Source organism: Elgaria multicarinata, chromosome 3, assembly GCF_023053635.1.
Source record: "Elgaria multicarinata webbii isolate HBS135686 ecotype San Diego chromosome 3, rElgMul1.1.pri, whole genome shotgun sequence".
Classification (NCBI taxonomy): Eukaryota; Metazoa; Chordata; class Lepidosauria; order Squamata; family Anguidae; genus Elgaria; species Elgaria multicarinata.
Window position 1 is genome coordinate 36,146,737 of NC_086173.1, and position 18,382 is coordinate 36,165,118.

The following is an 18,382-nucleotide window of genomic DNA, read 5'->3' on the forward strand; positions in this document are numbered from 1 at the left end:
GTGTAAACAGTTGAAATCAATGGGATTTACTTGAAAGTAGTCCCCTAACCCTGCTGGAGGCTCCCTCCATCCCTGCCTCCCTCTTGGAGGCAGGGCAACGGAAGAAAACAGGAAGCGGGAGAAACAAACTGCAGACGGGGGATTTGAGGAAAAAACTATTAAAAATACATTGTGTGGCCCAGAGCAGCGCATATCTTCGGACAACACAACGGTAAGAAACATTTTAATAAATACATATGCCCGGGGATGTATAAAATCGTAATAAAACAATACGTTTAATGACGCAAAAAACAACATTTTAGATATGTGTGTAGATCCGGCCTAAGTCTTTAATAAACCGCCCAGAGAGCTTCAGCTATTGGGCGGTATAGAAATGCAATAAATAAATAAATAAATAAATAAATAAATAATAGCATCAGCTCTCCTGAGATTCTTCTTCACTCCTCTACACAAAAGCTGAGGAAAAAGTAGGTGTTTGGCTAGGGACTTCATTGTCCTAAGCTGATCCTGGCAAACTGAGATGAAGCAGCCACCATTGCTACCACCACCAACATTGGCTTAATTCTACAATTACAAGGGGTATGTGGATTTGAAGAGAATGCGCCATTGAAGGGGGCAGCAGAGGAAGACAGCCTATCTTTTCAAGGTTAGCCACACAAGTTCCCAGATCATATACACTGCAGATATCACATATTGCGATGATTTCTGTATGCAGATTTCACATGGAGAAGCAACTCCCCCTTCCTCTCTGCTCTATCCAAGAAGATATGCTAGGCTGGTCACATCATGCCATATACAGTCGTGTGAAAAAGAAAGTACACCCTCTTAGAATTGTATGATTTTACATATTAGGACATAATAACAATCATCTGTTCCTTAGCAGGACTAAAAATTAGGTAAATACAACCTCAGATGAAGAACAACACATGACATATTACACCGTGTCATGATTTATTTAACAGAAATAAAGCCAAAATAGAGAAGTTTGTTTGGAAGTGTTGCCAGGAGAAAGCCTCTTCTCTCTAAAAAGAACATGGCAGCACGGCTTAGGTTTGCAAAGTTGCATCTGAACAAACCACAAGACTTCTGGAACAATGTCCTTTGGACAGATGAGACCAAAGTGGAGATGTTTGGCCATAATGCACAGCGCCACGTTTGGCGAAAACCAAACACAGCATATCAGCACAAACACCTCATACCAACTGTCAAGCACGGTGGTGGAGGGACGATGATTTGGGCTTGTTTTGCAGCCACAGGACCTGGGAACCTTGCAGTCATTGAGTCGACCATGAGCTCCTCTGTATACCAAAGTATTCTAGAGTAAAATGTGAGGCCATCTGTCCGACAGCTAAAGCTTGGCCGAAATTGGGTCATGCAACAGGACAATGATCCCAAGTACACCAGCAAATCTACAACAAAATGGCTGAAAAAGAAAGAATCAAGGTGTTGCAATGGCCCAGTCAAATGCTGTGGCAGAACCTTAAGAGAGCTGTGCATAAACAAATGCCCTCAAACCTCAATGAACTGAAGCAACGTTGTAAAGAAGAGTGGGCCAAAATTCCTCCACAACGATGTGAGAGACTGATAAAGTCATACAGAAAACGATTACTTCAAGTTATTGCTGCTAAAGGTGGTTCTACAATCATAAGGTGCACTTACTTTTTCACACATGACTTCTCCATTTTGGCTTTATTTCTGTTAAATAAATCATGTCATGTGTTGTTGTTCATCTGAGGTTGTATTTACCTGATTTTTAGACCTGCTAAGGAACAGATGATTGTTATTATGTCCTGATATGTAAAATAATACAATTCCAAGAGGGTGTACTTTCTTTTTCACACGACTGTAAAGTCAGGCTTCCAGAAGGCCCCTATTTAAAGCCAAATGTTTTGACTGAATCATCTAGTGAGGATTCTCCTACTAGCCCTTTACAAGCAAACAAATCTATTGATTGCACTTTACAGCTGTAGACTTCCTTTAAACTGATTTAATGCAAATGATGCAAAATACAGCCAGGATAATGGGAGCAGAACAGATTGTGCAAGGAAGTTTTTACAGGCAGGGGCTATTAGATTAAATAAAAGTGCTTCCACACAGGTGTAAATCTGCAGAGGTGCGCATCAGCACCATATGCAACTGACCTGCACCGTGGGATCCACACGCTAGACTAGTACACATCACTGGTGCCATGTTCAGGACAATGCCAGCAAGTTGGTCAGCTTATGCACCCTACTCCTCATTTAAGAGGCACAAGCAATGGTGAAAACAAGCAGGTACAGAGTGCCAACAGCATCAACGTTAACAATTGCACTGCCTTCTTCAAATGTGGTCAAGACAGGTAAAGACAGCATTTAACTGTTTAAAAGAGAAGTGCCAAAACTTAGGCCACTATGGGAATCCTGCCATTCTGCCCTTCGAGGTACGTAATTCTGTGTGTGGGACAAGCCACCGTTCCTTAGTGGTACCTTTCTTTATTATATAGCTAGTGTATGGACCCAGCTTTGCATGGGTTAGAATAGCACTTAATTTGATACAGTGAAGCCTTCCTGCAAACTTACCAGTGCTGACGGATGGATCTTTTTTCTTATTGTAGATATTACTTCATAGCAGTTTCTTTAAAGATGGACATGGGATGCTATGGATAGGAAGGGTGACGCTAAATGGGTATAGTTAAAACCATTTGCAAGACATTTAATTCTTCTCCTTATACCAATAGTAAAGTCCCAACTGTGTTAGAACAACCACAATGAACGACTAAAATAGGAGACAACCTTAAAGTGGATAAAATTAGTTCCCAACTTCCCACCAATGTAACGTACTTTTGAAAGAACTCTGGGAATTATAGCTTTTTGCTTTCAAGGCCTTGATGAACCCTGTTTTCATGTACAATTTGCTAAGAAACTCCACAGCACTGAATTTCAAGCCTGATTTGGAGCAGATGTAACCTAAGACTCCTTTTCAGACGTCCAGTGGGATGCAGTTTTGAGCACAGGAAGCTAGGCTGGGATAAAGAGGCATTAGCTTTGGAGCAAGAAAAAGATTAGCTGTATCAAGTGAATCTAATATATAAAGCTGCTGTGGGGACGGGGAGGGGGTGGAGTTGTCAGTAGCTGGTGGATTAGCACTATGACTGCATGCAAACTATGCCTTTTTTGTGCATTCATTCTGGCTTAGCACCTGCCCAGACTAGCTGCAGGACTGGAAGCCTCACGTTGCCCTATACTGATTAAACTTTACAGTAGTAACTCCCAACATTTCCTAAGTTTAGTTGTTAGCCGTTTCTTTTCCAATGAGGGAAAGGGGCTTGTCATTTTCCTTCTCCTTGATTGGTCCGTTCTGTAGTATCTTTGTACAAAGAGAGCCCTAGTTGTTCCTCCCGTAGATTTATAGTCACTGCTTCCTGGGAATTTTGCAGGCTACTGCAACAGGTGGCCCCCTTGTGGCACCTTCTTTTTCACAAATGGCATTCCCAATAACAATCTGAACATCGCAAATTAAGGATGCAAGTTTTAATCAGGAAAGCTTTAGCCGATTAATCATCTAAAATTAGTTGATTAATCAGTGGGGCTGAAAGAAGAACACACAATGACTTGGTTTGCACAACACGATAACTGCCATTGTGGTTTATCGTGATGTCCAAACCTGGTGTGGTTTCCACAGGGTGGCTTATTTTTCACAAACACGCCAGCCTGGGGAACCCATGGCTTGTAGTTGGGTCGTTCAGGGTGGCTTGTTTTTAGGGTGGCTTGTCATTACATCCGAACCTGGCAGAGTGGGTTCCGCATGGTTTGTTTGAAAGAGGCACTTGGCAAGAGCAGCAAAAAGACAACAGCCGCTCCTCATAGTGCCCTCCAGCCCTCCTCTTCCAGCTTAGTGCTTCATTTGACAGCAACCGGCTTGTGAGCCAAGTTAGCACAGCTATGCATTGTATGTGTGATTGACTTAACTCTGGGTTAAGCACACAGGTCCCCAGTTCTGAACCATGGTGATTCTGGAGGAGGGGATTTATGGTTCCCCCATCCTGTTTTCAGGCCAAAATTCCCTCCACCTCCCACCCACACTCCAAAAAACAGGGGAAACTTTCTCTTTTTTTCTTTTTGTAATCATTCCCTGCAGAGGGAATTTTGGCATAAAAACAGGAGCAGCGAAAGCCCCCTTGCAAATCACCTAGGTCCCAAATTGGGGTGTGTGTGCATGTTCTCCGCATCCCACCAATGCAACATATATGTTATGATGGGACAAGGGAGAGGGCTTTCTCTGTGGTGGCACCCCGACCGTGCAATGCCCTCCCCTTGGAGGCCCGATTGGCGCCAACATTGATTGCATTTCGACGCCAAGTAAAAACATGGCTTTTTAATAAAGCCTTTGATGGTTAAACTCACTGGCACATTGTTTTAACTGTTTTAACTACATCTATTGCTTTTAAATTATATATTGTTTTAACTTGGATTATGGTTTAATTTGTTTTTAACTGTATATATTTATTGTTTTGTACTGTATGTTTTTATTTGTACACCGCCCTGGGATCTTAGTGATATAGGGCGGGATATAAATATTTTAAATAAATAATAAATAAATAATAATGAATGTTTACCCAGAGGTAAGTTAATCAAGGATACATGCATAGCTGTGCTATGAAGGGGATCGGGCTGCAAGCAGCAGCCAAAGAGGCTTTTAAAAAAAAGGTGTTAAACAAAGAAAGTAAGTAAAACCCTCAGCCACGTCATCCTAAAGAAATACATACTGACATACTAAATTTGTGCAGTTTAATGAGGAAAGGGCAGAATGCCTCTATGAAAACTCGTGGAACTGACACGGATCAGAAGCACGCCAATCTGTCCATCCCTATTTTGCATCTTAACTGAGTTTACATAACTAACACATTTTGTCTGTTATTATTATTTTATTTATTTATATAGCACCATCAATGTACATGTGAATGTCATTAATACATCTGTATTAAGACATTTGTAGATGCTAAGAGCTAGCAGAAAAGAGCCACGGTTAAATTCAATACACCCTCATTCAAGGTAAAGTTTTACATTTGATTTAAAGACACAGGAAATCCAAAATCTAATTTGACTTTTACGCGTGAACATGGCTTAAGCCCAGCATGGCATCTGAAGCATTTCAGCAGAAAGAACGGCCCAGATTTCACCGTCTCTCACCTTATCTGCTCTCAGGCCTGCATTCGCTTCCTTCACAGATGGAAACTCCTTAACTAGCACCCTCTCTCTCCAAGAATTCCTCACTGCCACCTTCTATTGCTTTTCTGGCTCCTGTTGTGCTGTTGCCTCCTCCAGCTAAGGGGTGCTGTGTGGGTTATTGTTTGTTTTTGCTGCTCATACGGCCTGTGCCCAGGACTAGCTTCCCTTAGGCTATTAAGAGAAGTTGCGGCAAAGCAATCAATTTATCTGATCCAAAATGGAGTGTACGTAGATTTATTGGTAAATTGCTACAGCCACTAGCTAAAGAAACAGGATATCTTGAAATAAACCATTTCCTGTGTGGAGGGTGAGGATGGCGATGGTGGTGAGGAAGCGACATTGATCAACAAAAATAAAGCTAAATTCACTCCTGGGCTTTACTCCAGGAAAACCAATGGGATTATTGAAGAGGTAGGAGCTGTTCATTACATTGAAATTTCAGGCAGCAAGATGCAGACCACAGAGAAAATGCATACAGTGACATGGCCTTGTCTGCAGCATGGTGGCACCACTTGCTCAGTGTTGCCTTAGTGCAGGGTAGGCTACCTATGTCCCTACAAACATTATTGGACTACAACTCCCATGACCTTTGGCTATGCTGGCTAGAGGTGATGGGAATTGCATTCCAACAACATCTGGAGGGCCACAAGTTCCCCACCCCTGCCTTAATGACTACCACAAGAATCTGCTGCACACCCCCACATCTGCTTTGCAGGCTATTCTGGCAGGGTGCAGAATTTGCTCCTTCAGCCACAAGAGCATGGAACATAAACACTTGATGTATGCCAGGACTCCCTTGCTGTTTGACCCTAGACTGAGGAGTAAACCAAATATCTGTGTACATTATTTACGTTTACATTGTTCTGATTTTATCTGTATGCCGCCCTGAGATTCTAGTGATATAGGGCGGGATACAAATGTTTTAATAAATAAATAAATAAATAAATATTAAATGCAACTGCACATTTCAAGGCTGGATGTTAATAAAAAGCACCCTCCAGAAGCTGCAATTCTGAGAAGAGCAGCTGCGGGAGCAGAGGGGTGTTTAACCCATTCCTTGCCAGCCAATTTCCATTCACTGCTCAGTGAATGCATATTCACTGCACATATTTACAAACAAGAAGAATCCTCATCTGGAACAGAGGGAAAGCAGAAAAAAAACAACTGGCAAGGAAAGGCTAAATTAAGCACATATATACTGCTGTACCTTCATGCAAAATTGCAGCTTCCTGGGCCTACTTTTTTTTCATTAACTGACAGAGCTTCCTTACAATTATTATTATTATTATTATTATTATTATTATTATTATTTCTTAAGCTACCTTTTTTTTTTAGAAAGGTAGCTTATTTCTTAACCTTTCTAAAAAAAAGAAAAAAAGATTCAAGGCGACTAACAAAATTAAAATATATACAAATTTAAAAGAGCCAAAACCAATTATCAATAAAATACCGCAACTCCATAAAACACCTCAAGCATCAGTGGCAACAATAAAAAAATAAACTAATTCATTAAGGAGCTACAACATGCCATCTAATGCCTTGGAATAAAGGAAGATCTTAACCTGGCACCAAAAAGATGACAATCTGGGGGCCAGGTGGACCTCTCTTGGGAGAGCATTCCCTAATCAGGGGGCCACCACTGAGAAGGCCCTCTCCCTTGTCATCCTCCAAACCTCCCTCAGAGGAGGCACTCAAATGTGGATCGTAGTGTATGGGTAGATTCATATACTTGCATATAGCATCTAGATTTCTCAGTTTTTAACATGTATATCTCCACAAGTTTGCACTGCAGGTCCACTAGTTGATGGTGTACTCTTGGCAGGGGCTACAGGGCTGCTACAGGGCAGTGTGGAGAAGCAAAGGGCTTGAGCCTGAGGGATAACTGGTAATGCTCTCCTGAGCTGACAAAGGTAAAAAGCCAGGCTCCTGGTACTTATACCAGGTCTGGCCGATCCAGAGGCTTCAAGATGCCTGTCAATCACAGGGCCTGATGCTTTATGTCCACATTCCCTTCTGTGCCTGAAAGGGGCGCTGGAACTTGAGCACATACAATCACAGACAGCCCTCTCAGCTAGCTCCTGGCTTCCAACCACAAGTTCAAGCTCCAGAGTCCTTGACAAAATGTGTGTTTTTTGTTTCAATTGTGGAGTGCTGGAACTTAACAGCCTGCTCAGTCAAGTGACCTCTGAGACTTTGGGATTTAGACTAGAAACCCTAGGAATAGCAGCTGGCTCAGAAGAGCTGCTGCCCTCAGCATTTTCTTACCATCCTGTGAAATTATTTGCATGCCCTTTTTTTTTTTACAGCTGGAGATGCAGAGAGCAACTGAGACGCTTGCAAGCAAAACAGGATCATGATGCAACAGCTTTATCAGGCAATTGATAAAAACAGAACCTCCTCACCCAGTGGTTTTTTTGGGGGTGGGTGGGAGGGAGGGAGGAGAGGAAGGTGAATTGCAAGAGATGCATACTGCAATTATCCCTGGACATTAAGTATTTCATGTGATTAACAGAAAGACATGAACAGGAGCGGGGAGTTCAAAAAGTAGCCACAACACTACAATATCCTGTTCTCCTAAAGTGTGTATCACTTATAGCCAACTCTGCTATGATGTTTCTAAAGTGGATGCTCATCAGAATGCACTTCACCCATCTTTGAATGCATTCTCTCATCAACATCTCCATACATATGGAAAACTGAAGACCTAAATAGTGTTGCCTGTTCTCATTTATTATCATAGGGCAAGGTGATTGAGCATGTGGCAGGGCAGCTCCAGGGACTGTTGTTTTTTAGATATCTCAGCCTGGCTTCAAGCCCGGTTTCTATATGGAATCTGCCTTTGATGGCCTTCTCTGGGAGGCAGACAAAGCAAGTGTGAGGGTGCTTCGAGATGACGTTTTTTATGGTGCAATTGCCCTGCATTGTTCACATAATTTACAGTGGGTCCTGATGTCATTTTCTACTCATGACTATCCCATGACAGCTTCTTTTTCCTCCAAATGGAAAATCCATTAACACATGGGGATGCAACCTTTTCAGGTCGGTGGACACATTTGGGATTTTGCGAGTGTCATGAGTGTTCTCACAAAATGCTTACCATGGAGGAGCTTGCCAATTCATTAAACAGCTGACATGGTGGGCAGGGCTGGTCGCAAAATACTCCTTTCCAGGAAGGCAAACTGGTGAGATTAGAAGGAGCCTAATTTGCCTAAGAACTTAAATACAAGTTAGAACTGGAGTCTGAGCTCCAAAACACAAAAAACGCTCTCTTCTACCCAAATAAAGATGGCACTGGAGGGTAACACTAATTAGAAGGCATCTTTTTTAAATCATTCCCTCCTTACCTTTCTGGCAGGTTGCAGAAGATGGTGTTTCGGGGACTGCAATTCCACCCCATGGATGGTGCCTCATGAGATGCAATAAGGATTATATTCTGTGTGTCATGTTTTTCCTATCATCTTCTTTCACTACTATTATATGTCCAAGGCTTATTAGGATAATGCTGCCTTTTCCTATTATCTCTATATCACCATGAATGTGCAAGTCACTTTACAATGTACAAGAGGACGGGTTTTATACCCAAGTAATTTAAAAACATGGGGCAGATGTAAGGGACAGACACGGAACCAGAGACAGAATTTGCATTTCTCACAGTTACACACACTAAGGTATTCCCTGCAAGCCTAAAAGGATGTTTAGAAATAAGCCGGATAATGCTCACTAGGGTTTACTGCCTAGTAGGCATGCACTAAGTTACAGCAGGGTGTGGGAAATGTGCCCAAAGGCTTTGCAGAAAAAGTGGGCTTTGTAGAGATTTGAAAGGAGAGAGATAGCATCACACATTTTTAATATGCAATTTAATTGATGTAGTTTTACAGATTATTTGTTATGTATTGTAATACAGCAAGAGGGTTTTTTAAGAGCAGTGTGGCAGGATACAAATTTAATAAGCCACACTCTTCGGGGATAAACCTGTGCTAGAAGTGGGGGATGTACAATTTGTAGTTTAGAAATGGTATTTATTGCTACCACTATCTTTAACTTACATGGAGGATCAAATTATCCATGGCTACCAGTCATATCCAAAATCAGGGACAATGTGTCTCTGTTTGCCAGTTACTGCAGAACATGAGCAGGAAAATGCTGTTGCACTTATATCCTGCTTGAGGGCTTCCCATGGTTGGCCACTGTGGGAACAGAACGCTGGAACTAAATAAAGCCTTAACCATCATGGTTTAAAGTGTCTTCTGAACAGGGCCAATAACTCACTGGCCCCAAAAAGCAACATTTCACCTGCCTGGCACCTTCTGATCAGCTGAAACTTTCCCTGATGACTATATGGCTTTGCTGCTCCGCTCTGTAAGAGCAAAGGCCTGTTATTTGAGAAGCACAGACCATAAATGAACTATGGGCTGGTTTACTGCTGCCCCCTAGAGTCTGTGAATTTTTCTCCATGTAGATACTATCTGCAATTGTATTGATCTACTAAGGCAGGAGTGAGGAATTGATGGCCCTTCGGATCTTGGGACTCCAATTCCTGTGAGCCGCAGTCACCATGGCCAATGGCCAGGGATGACAGGGGTGGTAGTCTAACAATATCTGGGGGTGGGGCACAAGTTCACTGCCTCTGCAATAAGGAAAAGCACAGGGTCAGCTCAGGTCCTTCATGGCTTCCAGGGATTGGGTTCATTGGACAAACATGTACAAGAACGGAGCCCTTCCCCACGATGCCTCAGCTTCCGTACCCTTTCAGAGCATTTCTTATGCAATAATGGGAAGTTCATGCAAGGTGGAATTTCTAACTAATCCCAGGCAGACTGTACTTACTATCTTTAGTGTTTCAAAGAAGAATTCCAAAATTTCTTTTTCATATGTATCTTAGAGATTCAGTAATTTCCTTGTCCATATAGAGCCAATTCAAGCTTCTTCATTTCCCTGAACAGAATGAGGGCATCTTGGAATCATCATTGCTCAGAGTAATAGTGGTGATCATCATCACTTAGTTCTTGAACTATCTTGCCATTGCTGAAAATACCTACATTGTGGCTGCAATTCTATACACAGAACAAAGTAAGCCAATGTCTTTGTAAGCTGCCTGGGGAGCCTTTTTGGCTAAAGGGCAGGACAAAAGTGCAATAAATAAAAATAAACAAACTTACATCTGAATAGACATGCACAGGATTGCATTATAAGTTTGCATAAATAAATCCATGGAAGGTGGGCATAAGCATTCAAGCGGTAGGCAGTATGTCGAATCAGCACTTTCCCACATTTGATGTTAAATGAAACACACACACAGGGTACAAAATCAAAGAACCTGTATTCTACAGAACTGGTCTCATCAAGATATATCCCTCCAGCATGAAGTTGGAGGTCTCCAACTTCAAATAAATAAATGCAAACAAGAAAATAAACTGCAGCAGTTAAGATAAAATAAATATACACTGTGACTATTCATGTAGAATAAAATAATTAAAATTGCACAAATGACAGTAATGAGCAGCTTACCAATGGCAGTAACATCACAACTTTGAAATAAATCTCAAAATATTTTCAAGACAGTTGAAACCAAAAAGTGCTACAAAGTCATTATCTGCCTTGCTCCAAAGGTTAGATTCCCGAGTTTCCAATAATTTTATATGTCATTCAGTCATCTTCAGAGAACAAAAGGGGTTTGTGTTGATTCTCAGATCAGCTTCATGGAGGAATCAAGTTTAGAACTTAACATTTCTGCCCCCAATGTTGGGAAAGCCTCAGTCAACAGCATCATCAAACTGGCCATCTACCGGCATGGCCTCTAGACGGCTCAAAGTCAGTGGAGCTACATGATGCAAGCTTGGGTTGTACAAAGGCTTGTCTTGAATTGGACATAATGCCGCTGGATTTTGATCCAAGAAACTTCCACAGTGCATAACATCTTCGAAACCTTTAAAAAAGTAATTTAGGAGCTATTAACACATTATTTTAGTAGTTTTTATCTATTTTGTTTGTTTCTTTAGATTTAGATTGTAAGACCTTTTTTGCACAGCATGCCTTGTAGTGAGTTTTTTTTAACCCACAGGCACCAATTTGTATATCCAACCCGACTGGAGATTGTCATGTCATCCAACTCCTTGAGCATGGGTTATGCTAGGGTTGTTTAACCATTGCAATACCTGTGAGCTATTCTAGGGTTATGCAAGGGTTGTTTAACCTTTGTTTAATCCCCTTTAGCCCCACACACACACACACACACACACACTCACACACCACCCTGAGCAGAGATTGGATATGCAAAATGGAAGTCACACACTCCACACACACACCCCGCAGCTTCACCATGTATACAATAACCCACAGTAGACTGTCATGTTGTGCGAACTGGCCCTAACTCTAAGCATCCACGCTAGGGAGTAAGGCCCTGCAAACTTCTGACTGAAGAAGTTATTATTATTGCTCTTCATGTTTATATTCTGCCCTTCCTCCAAGGAACTTAGAATGATGTACCTACATAAGGGTGATCCATTTTATCTTTATAACAGCCCTTACAACCAGGCTGACAGCTTTGTTCCTTGTGCTAATGTGATTAGAAAGCTAAATACACACACATGTACAATACTAAATGTTAGAGAATTATCATTGCCGGTTCTTATTCTCTGACTCAATTGCAACTCTTGCTCAGGTGTGTCAAATTACTTCAACAGCACAGAGCTTACAAAGGTTTATCTATGTTACAGATATGAGTCTGAGAGGTTAAGTAAAGTAACATTGCAAAAGAATTCGGTATTTCCCACTCCATGACCTATGCAGCACTTGCTTTCCTTTTATGAGCCAAGGTGTATTAGGGCCTACTCATCAGCACAACATAAACTCCTCTGCCACTTAGTAACTCATCCCCCTTCACACATGTTGTCATCAGCACTTCAGCAAGTCATATAACAACAGGCACCCCAGCCTGTTCATTTGATTAGAACAAGTTTCCCGAAAAGAATGCTAACAATAGGACTAGAAAATGTCCACTTCCTAAGCACTAGTAGACAATTCTTCCCCCCACTAACTCAGTAGTCTATTAAGTTTTTTCTGTTTCTAGAAGAATAAATAATAGAAATGAAGAATTAAAACTATAATTATAATGAAACTTTAATGTTTAGAAAAACAGATACATTGTCCCATAGAATGTTACAATACTTTCAGGAATAGGCTTCTAATAATTAAATTAAAATACCGTATTTCTTCGATTCTAAGACGCACTTTTCCCCCTAAATTAACAGCTCTAAAAATGGACTGCGTCTTAGAATCGATGGCGTCTTAGAATCGAAGCAATACGGTAAGAGGAAAAGAGGAAGCTCCTGCAGCAGCCTCGAGCCATGCGAGCGAGGAGCTGGTTGGGTAAGCGCCTGGTTTTTTGTTAGGCAAATTTATTCGTAAGTCCCATCGATTTCCATGGGACTTACTCGCGTGTCGTCGTCCCCTGGTACAGAGACAAGTAAAGAGCGGGACTGGAGAGTTAAGTTTACTCTTTGTTTCAACGCCCCCCCCTTCTTCCCGCGCAAACGGCAGTTTCTTCTCTCACAGAGGGAAAAAAGAAAAGGACACAACCATTAGAAGAAAGTGCGGAGGGAGGAGGTTGGCTGGGCGGTGAGGGAAGTATTTCTTTGATTCTAAGATGCCCTTTTCCCCCCAAATTAACATCTTTAAAAATGGGGTGCGCCTTAGAATCGATGGCGTCTTAGAATCGAAGAAATATGGTATGCCCTTTACAGTTTTGAACCTCTTTAGAATTACTGGAAATCCAGTCTTCCGTTTCCAGAATATAGCTTTGTGCCCAGAATAACCCCGTATTTTCACACCAAGCTCTGTCCTGCATTCTGAAACATGGTGAGTATCAATATAGTTTCCTTTTTTAAAAAAAGAAAGAAAGCACTAAATATTTTATCTCACATTGGATCTGATGCTACTTATTAAGAGAACATCTGTAATTCAAAAGCATTAATCAAGTATTTACTATCTGGGCAGGCAGTAATGGAAGGCTGGATAACTGCAGCATATAGGACAATACCACTGATTTAAAACAGAGCTGCACTACGGAGACTTCCTGGACTGTACCCTCTCTGTCTCCCTTGCAGCTTAATAGTCTATAGCTGTAAAGCTAGAAGGGGGTATGAGAAAGCATCATGCATGGCCCTCACTCTGCTTTAAGTAGAGATGCATTATGAAGACTGTGTAAAGAACTGTATTATCTCCCATTTTACCCTGAAGAACCAGTACCTCTTTAAGGCAAGAAGAGAGAATGACAGAATCAGACAAGTCACAGGAAAGCCAGTGTGTATTGCTATGGTGTAAACTAAAGGATAAAAAAGGAGGAGGGCTGGAAATATGTATTTCTTGCAGTTCAACCTTTAGTTCCCCAGCCCAACCACCCCCATTTTAAAACTCTTCCACATCTGTGGAAAATGGGTATGCCAATCGAGCCAGAGAGGTTTTTTAATACAATGCACAGAACTAAGGCAGAAGCCTTAGCAGTCCCACATTTAGCTCTATAGTTCTACACTAATTGTCTTAATAGACCAACAGCATGATTCAAAGAACAACTCAGCACTGGACTAACAAAGACAGAGCTGGCTCTTAGTAAGTACTATTATTGTTGTCTCCTACAGACAGGCAGAAGTATATAAGAGATATAACTGGATTATGGAAAAATATTGGGATAAATTAAGAAACGTTTCATGTCCTCCTCAATCACCCATCATTTCAGTTTTCATCCTGATTTTAATATAGCAGGTCAAACAGGTAATTTTCGTCATTTTATCTCCTATGGTATACTCTTCTATAATATAAAAGAATCAATAGGATCTGTAAGGACTGGATTATAGACAGACAAGTGATAGGAGTATAGGATCTGTAAGGACTGAATGAGAGATAGACAAGCGATAGGAGTATGTCTAAAAGAAAAAAATCAATGTGTTTACAAAAGTGATGGTTCCGTTCACACACGTCTCCGAGAGGTAGACCCAACAAGCCAGAGCTGGCTGCAGCTCTCCATTAAATGACAAACCCAGGCTTTCTGTTTCATAATGTGTGGAACAGAAATCATCTGAGCCTGAATCTATCAAACCAGCCAGCCAGCTCAAGGATATAGTAACTTCCTGGAAATCATTCCCCTTGTCCTCCTGATAAACGCTTTGAAAAGCTGTTTTCCATTTTCCTCAACTGGGGGAGTACCAAGGAAATACTTGGACTGGTATATTAAGAGTCTGTTCTAAGAGCAGTTCCAGGGTTACCTTTCCACAACATAGCTCTTGCCAGACACCTGGCTTCCTATTATATTTTCTCGAAAAATACATACAGGGATCACCACCTACCATAAGGATTGTTATTGTTTTCACTCTCTGCCAGTTCTTTATCCCAGTCCTCTTCCTCATATTGAGTTGTAGTTTTCATCTCAGGAAAAGCTGTATTGGTGGGCATGCTGCAGCCTTCGCCATCTAATTCACAGTCTCCAAGGTCTGACTCCAAATCATCACTATCCTTAAGAGGGCTAGTAACTTTCTCCACCATACTTTCTGCCAAGCCTTTAAAGAAAGAAGCCACCATTAAAAAGTTGGAAAACCGAACAGTGAAAGGCACCGATTAACCAGGGGAGTTTGATGGAGTAAAGTTATATGCCAGCTAAGCCAATTCTTCTTTCATTGTACGGGGCAGCAGAAATCAATACACCTGCTTTGCAGCAAGTTTGATAATAGTGGTGGGGAAACCTCTTTCAGGTGAAAGGTGATATTCCATTTTGGAGCAGCACTTGGCAGCTACATTTCAGTATGGGCGGGGCTGAAGGCAAAAAGCAAAAAAAACCTACCACATATCTTAGCTTAAAGCTTTTACTGCCAGTAACTAAGCCTTAGGAGAGGCATTTCAGCCTTTTAGAACAGGAACCCACTAAATGATCAGTGGGTAGAAGAAAGGCAAAGCGGGCATGGCCTTCTGGGAAACCCTCAAGGGCCATATTAGGCCCCCAGGTTGGAGGTTCTCCACCCATGCCTTATATGTATTTGAATATTATATATTCATACATGATGGTCTTTCGTTATCAAAGATAAACATACACAGTTCCTCTAATCTTAAGGTACGCTTTATAAACTAACCATAAAATCTGCTGAATTACCCCCACATTCTCTCATTTACCTATCTGGTTGAGCTTTTATATTGTATTAAAAAGTTTTCTCTCCACCTTACTCCATGATTCAAAACTGTAGTTAGCCATCCTGAGGACTTGCGATAAGATGGGATATAAATATAAGTTACAACAATATTCCCCAGCCTGGTTTCCCTCCAGATGTTTTGGACCTCACCTCCCATTAGCCAATGGTCAGAAATGCTAGAAGTTGTAGTCCAAAACATTTTGAGGACACCACGTTGGGGAAGTTTGAACTAGAGCATCACCTGTCCTGTTTTTGAGTGTCACTATCTCTTCAGAGTAGCATTTTCACATTCTGGCTACAGCATCACTGCTCTCGTTTTTTATACAAAGAGTGGCCTTGTATTGAACAGGACCACTGGTCCACTAAACCAGCAGTGACTAACAGTGGCTTTGCTAGCTCTTCTCTTTCCCAGCCTTGTTACCCAAGGCCTCTTACAGGGATTGTATTTGAGAGATAGCATATATATATTGTCTTACTATGGTTTTAATTTTTGTGAACCGCCCAGAGAGCTTCGGCTATTGGGAGGTATAGAAATGTAATAAATAAATAAATAAATAAATAAATATTATATTATATTCTGCCTATGACTCAGCTATGGACACTTCCTCCAGGAACATGGGAATATCTTGCATGCAAAGCTACCTCTCAAACATTTTCTCCCAAAATACCTTTTCCAGGGCTCCAGCTGAAAATCTTCACCTTCTTTGCCATTTCAACTTCCTTCTCTCTAGCAAAGGAGGATCCATCAACCCTTGCCTGCAGGGCAGAAATGCTTGTTTAAGAAGTCAAATTATTCATGGCTATAGGAATCCTCATGAGCGCCTGATGGAAGTAAATGACCCTACCTTTGAAGTATTGGTTACCATCTTTTTCTTTCTGGGAGACTTTGTTTTATGTTTTAAGCTGTTAACAACATGTATGTGAACAATTTGTGTATGTTTTCTAGGTTAATTCCCTATTACAGTCTTAAACAATACATGGTTGATTGAAGATGACTTCCAGCATCTGCTTGGAAATGATTAGCCTCCTCCTGTAAAACCTCATGAGACCAATCCCAACACCTGTCATAAGAAAGTGTCTTTTCCTTCTGCCAGGTACACAAAGGCACTATGATATTTGCTTCCTCAGACCAGGAAATGGAAGAGTCACCCAGACCTTCACTCTGAGGCAGAAAATTCTACTTCTAAAGTAGGGCGTTGCCAAGATTATCCAAATGAACAATCCCCACCCCCAAATATTATACCCTGATTGGTCAAATCTGACTTTTCATATAATAATGCTCTCCCCTCTCCCACCCCCAGGTTCAGAAACTGACAGACCATAAAGGGAGAAATATGGGATCAACCATAGGGAGACTTTAGAGATGCAAAAAAGCCTACAAAAATAGATAATTTCCCCCAGAACTATAAGGATGACACAGGTTATTTGTGTAGGTTGGGCTGAGAGTCTGTGACTGGCCCAAAATCACCCAGTGGGTTTCCATGGCCAAGTGGGGACTAGAACCCAGATCTCCTGACTCCCAGTCCAACACCTTAACCACTACACCACAGTGGCTCTAAGGAGGACTACCATTGGGTCCTGTCCTTCATTCCCACTTTGGGCCTAAGCAAACTATGCACTTGATTTAGTTCTGCTAATTTCTATGGGTTGTAGGCATACCTAATTTTCAATGAGTTGCCCTTTCCCCACAAGTTATCTTCATTTCAGTAGGGAGAGGAGAAAGCGACACAGACTTTTAGTTGTTGTTACTGTTTAACAATTAGAAATCAGAAACACTTGTCGACCTACTACAAGTCAACCAGAGATCTACTAATAGCTACCAATCTACCTTTTTCTCACCCCTGCTCCAGGGGAATCTATCTCATTGCTTAAGCATGCCATAAAGAACCTCTTGCAGATGTCTATCAAGCCTCTACTTTAAAAAATACCAAATCAACCAATGTGCAGCCAATGCACATAGTATAGCACTCCAAACAAAACAAATGTGCACTAGTAGCGCCTCCAGTTTATATACTTTTATAGATTTGAAAAATTAAATTCTAAAATTTTAAAAATTTATAGCTTTAATTTTTTACATTCCTGATTTGTTCTGGCTCATTTTATAAGTGGTATTGTAGCATACTCTTGTTTGTGACTAAAGCTGGTGTTTTATACGAAACATTTCACGTTTTAAAATCTGTTTATATATATTTAATCTGTTTATATATCTTTTAAAATTTTAAATCTATAAAAAATATTTTTAGAATTTTTTAAAAATTAAATCAATAAAAAATTATAAACTGGAGGCACTACTAGTGGTCATTTGTTTGTTGGAGTGAAATTTTGCACATTTCTCTGATAACTTCTTTTTCGTAGTAACTGTCAACCGAAGTTAAAGCCATAGCAAGCCTCACTCAACTCAATGGAACTGCTCCCTAGTAACACATTATTTCTGCATACTGCTCTTATGCATCTCCTATTGCTTACTACAGTATAAAATACTAGCTGGATGCTTCCAGCCCAGGGTAAAGCTAGTTAGTTCAATTCAATATGTAAAAGGTAGCATTCCCCACCCCTTTGCTTTCATGGCCCTCATTGCCAGACCAAAATATATAAGTATGGTAAATAAATAAATAAATAAATAAATAAAATGCTGTAATGACAGTAGAAGCCACAACAGTCAAAATCTCAGTCAGGGTCTGGACTTTAGACCCCCCAGGATCCTTGGTTCTCTGGCTTACATTTTCCAGCTATTCTATTTCCTTCCTGCACCTAGATCTTATGAGAGGTTTCCCCACCCCACCCCACCTCCAGACCTACTTTTTCCTTGGTCCTTTCAACTTGTCTTTACCATCCATTGTTTCCTTGGGTCTCTACTTTTCAGCCCACTATCTAATGTGGGTAACCTCTTTAGCACTCATCTCTTTCACCTCCTTGTGAATATATCCATTCCTGATCTTAAGCACTGTTTTGCTTCTTCAGAATCCCTGATCTCATTAACCCCTATTTTAACCTTACTTC

The 18,382-nt window shown here is 41.0% G+C and overlaps 1 protein-coding gene across 1 annotated transcript; it reads right to left on the bottom strand.

Moving 5' to 3' along the window:
• Nucleotides 1–10,788: 10,788 nt before the first annotated feature.
• On the bottom strand, nucleotides 10,789–16,248 carry LOC134395316 (coordinator of PRMT5 and differentiation stimulator-like). Its single transcript, XM_063121476.1, has 4 exons — nucleotides 16,228–16,248; nucleotides 16,051–16,138; nucleotides 14,549–14,758; nucleotides 10,789–11,133 (listed from the first exon to the last, which is right to left on the bottom strand). The coding sequence occupies exons 1-4, from the start codon at nucleotides 16,246–16,248 to the stop codon at nucleotides 10,961–10,963; spliced, it is 492 nt and encodes a 163-aa protein (XP_062977546.1). The 3' UTR covers nucleotides 10,789–10,960.
• Nucleotides 16,249–18,382: the final 2,134 nt, after the last annotated feature.

Coding starts and splice junctions, on each gene's coding strand:
- LOC134395316 (XM_063121476.1), bottom strand. CDS start 16,248: ATGGTAACCAATACTTCAAAG. Junction 16,139..16,227: donor TGGTAACCAATACTTCAAAG/GTAGGGTCATTT, acceptor TCTGCCCTGCAG/GCAAGGGTTGATGGATCCTC. Junction 11,134..14,548: donor AAACAATAACAATCCTTATG/GTAGGTGGTGAT, acceptor ACTTTTTTAAAG/GTTTCGAAGATGTTATGCAC.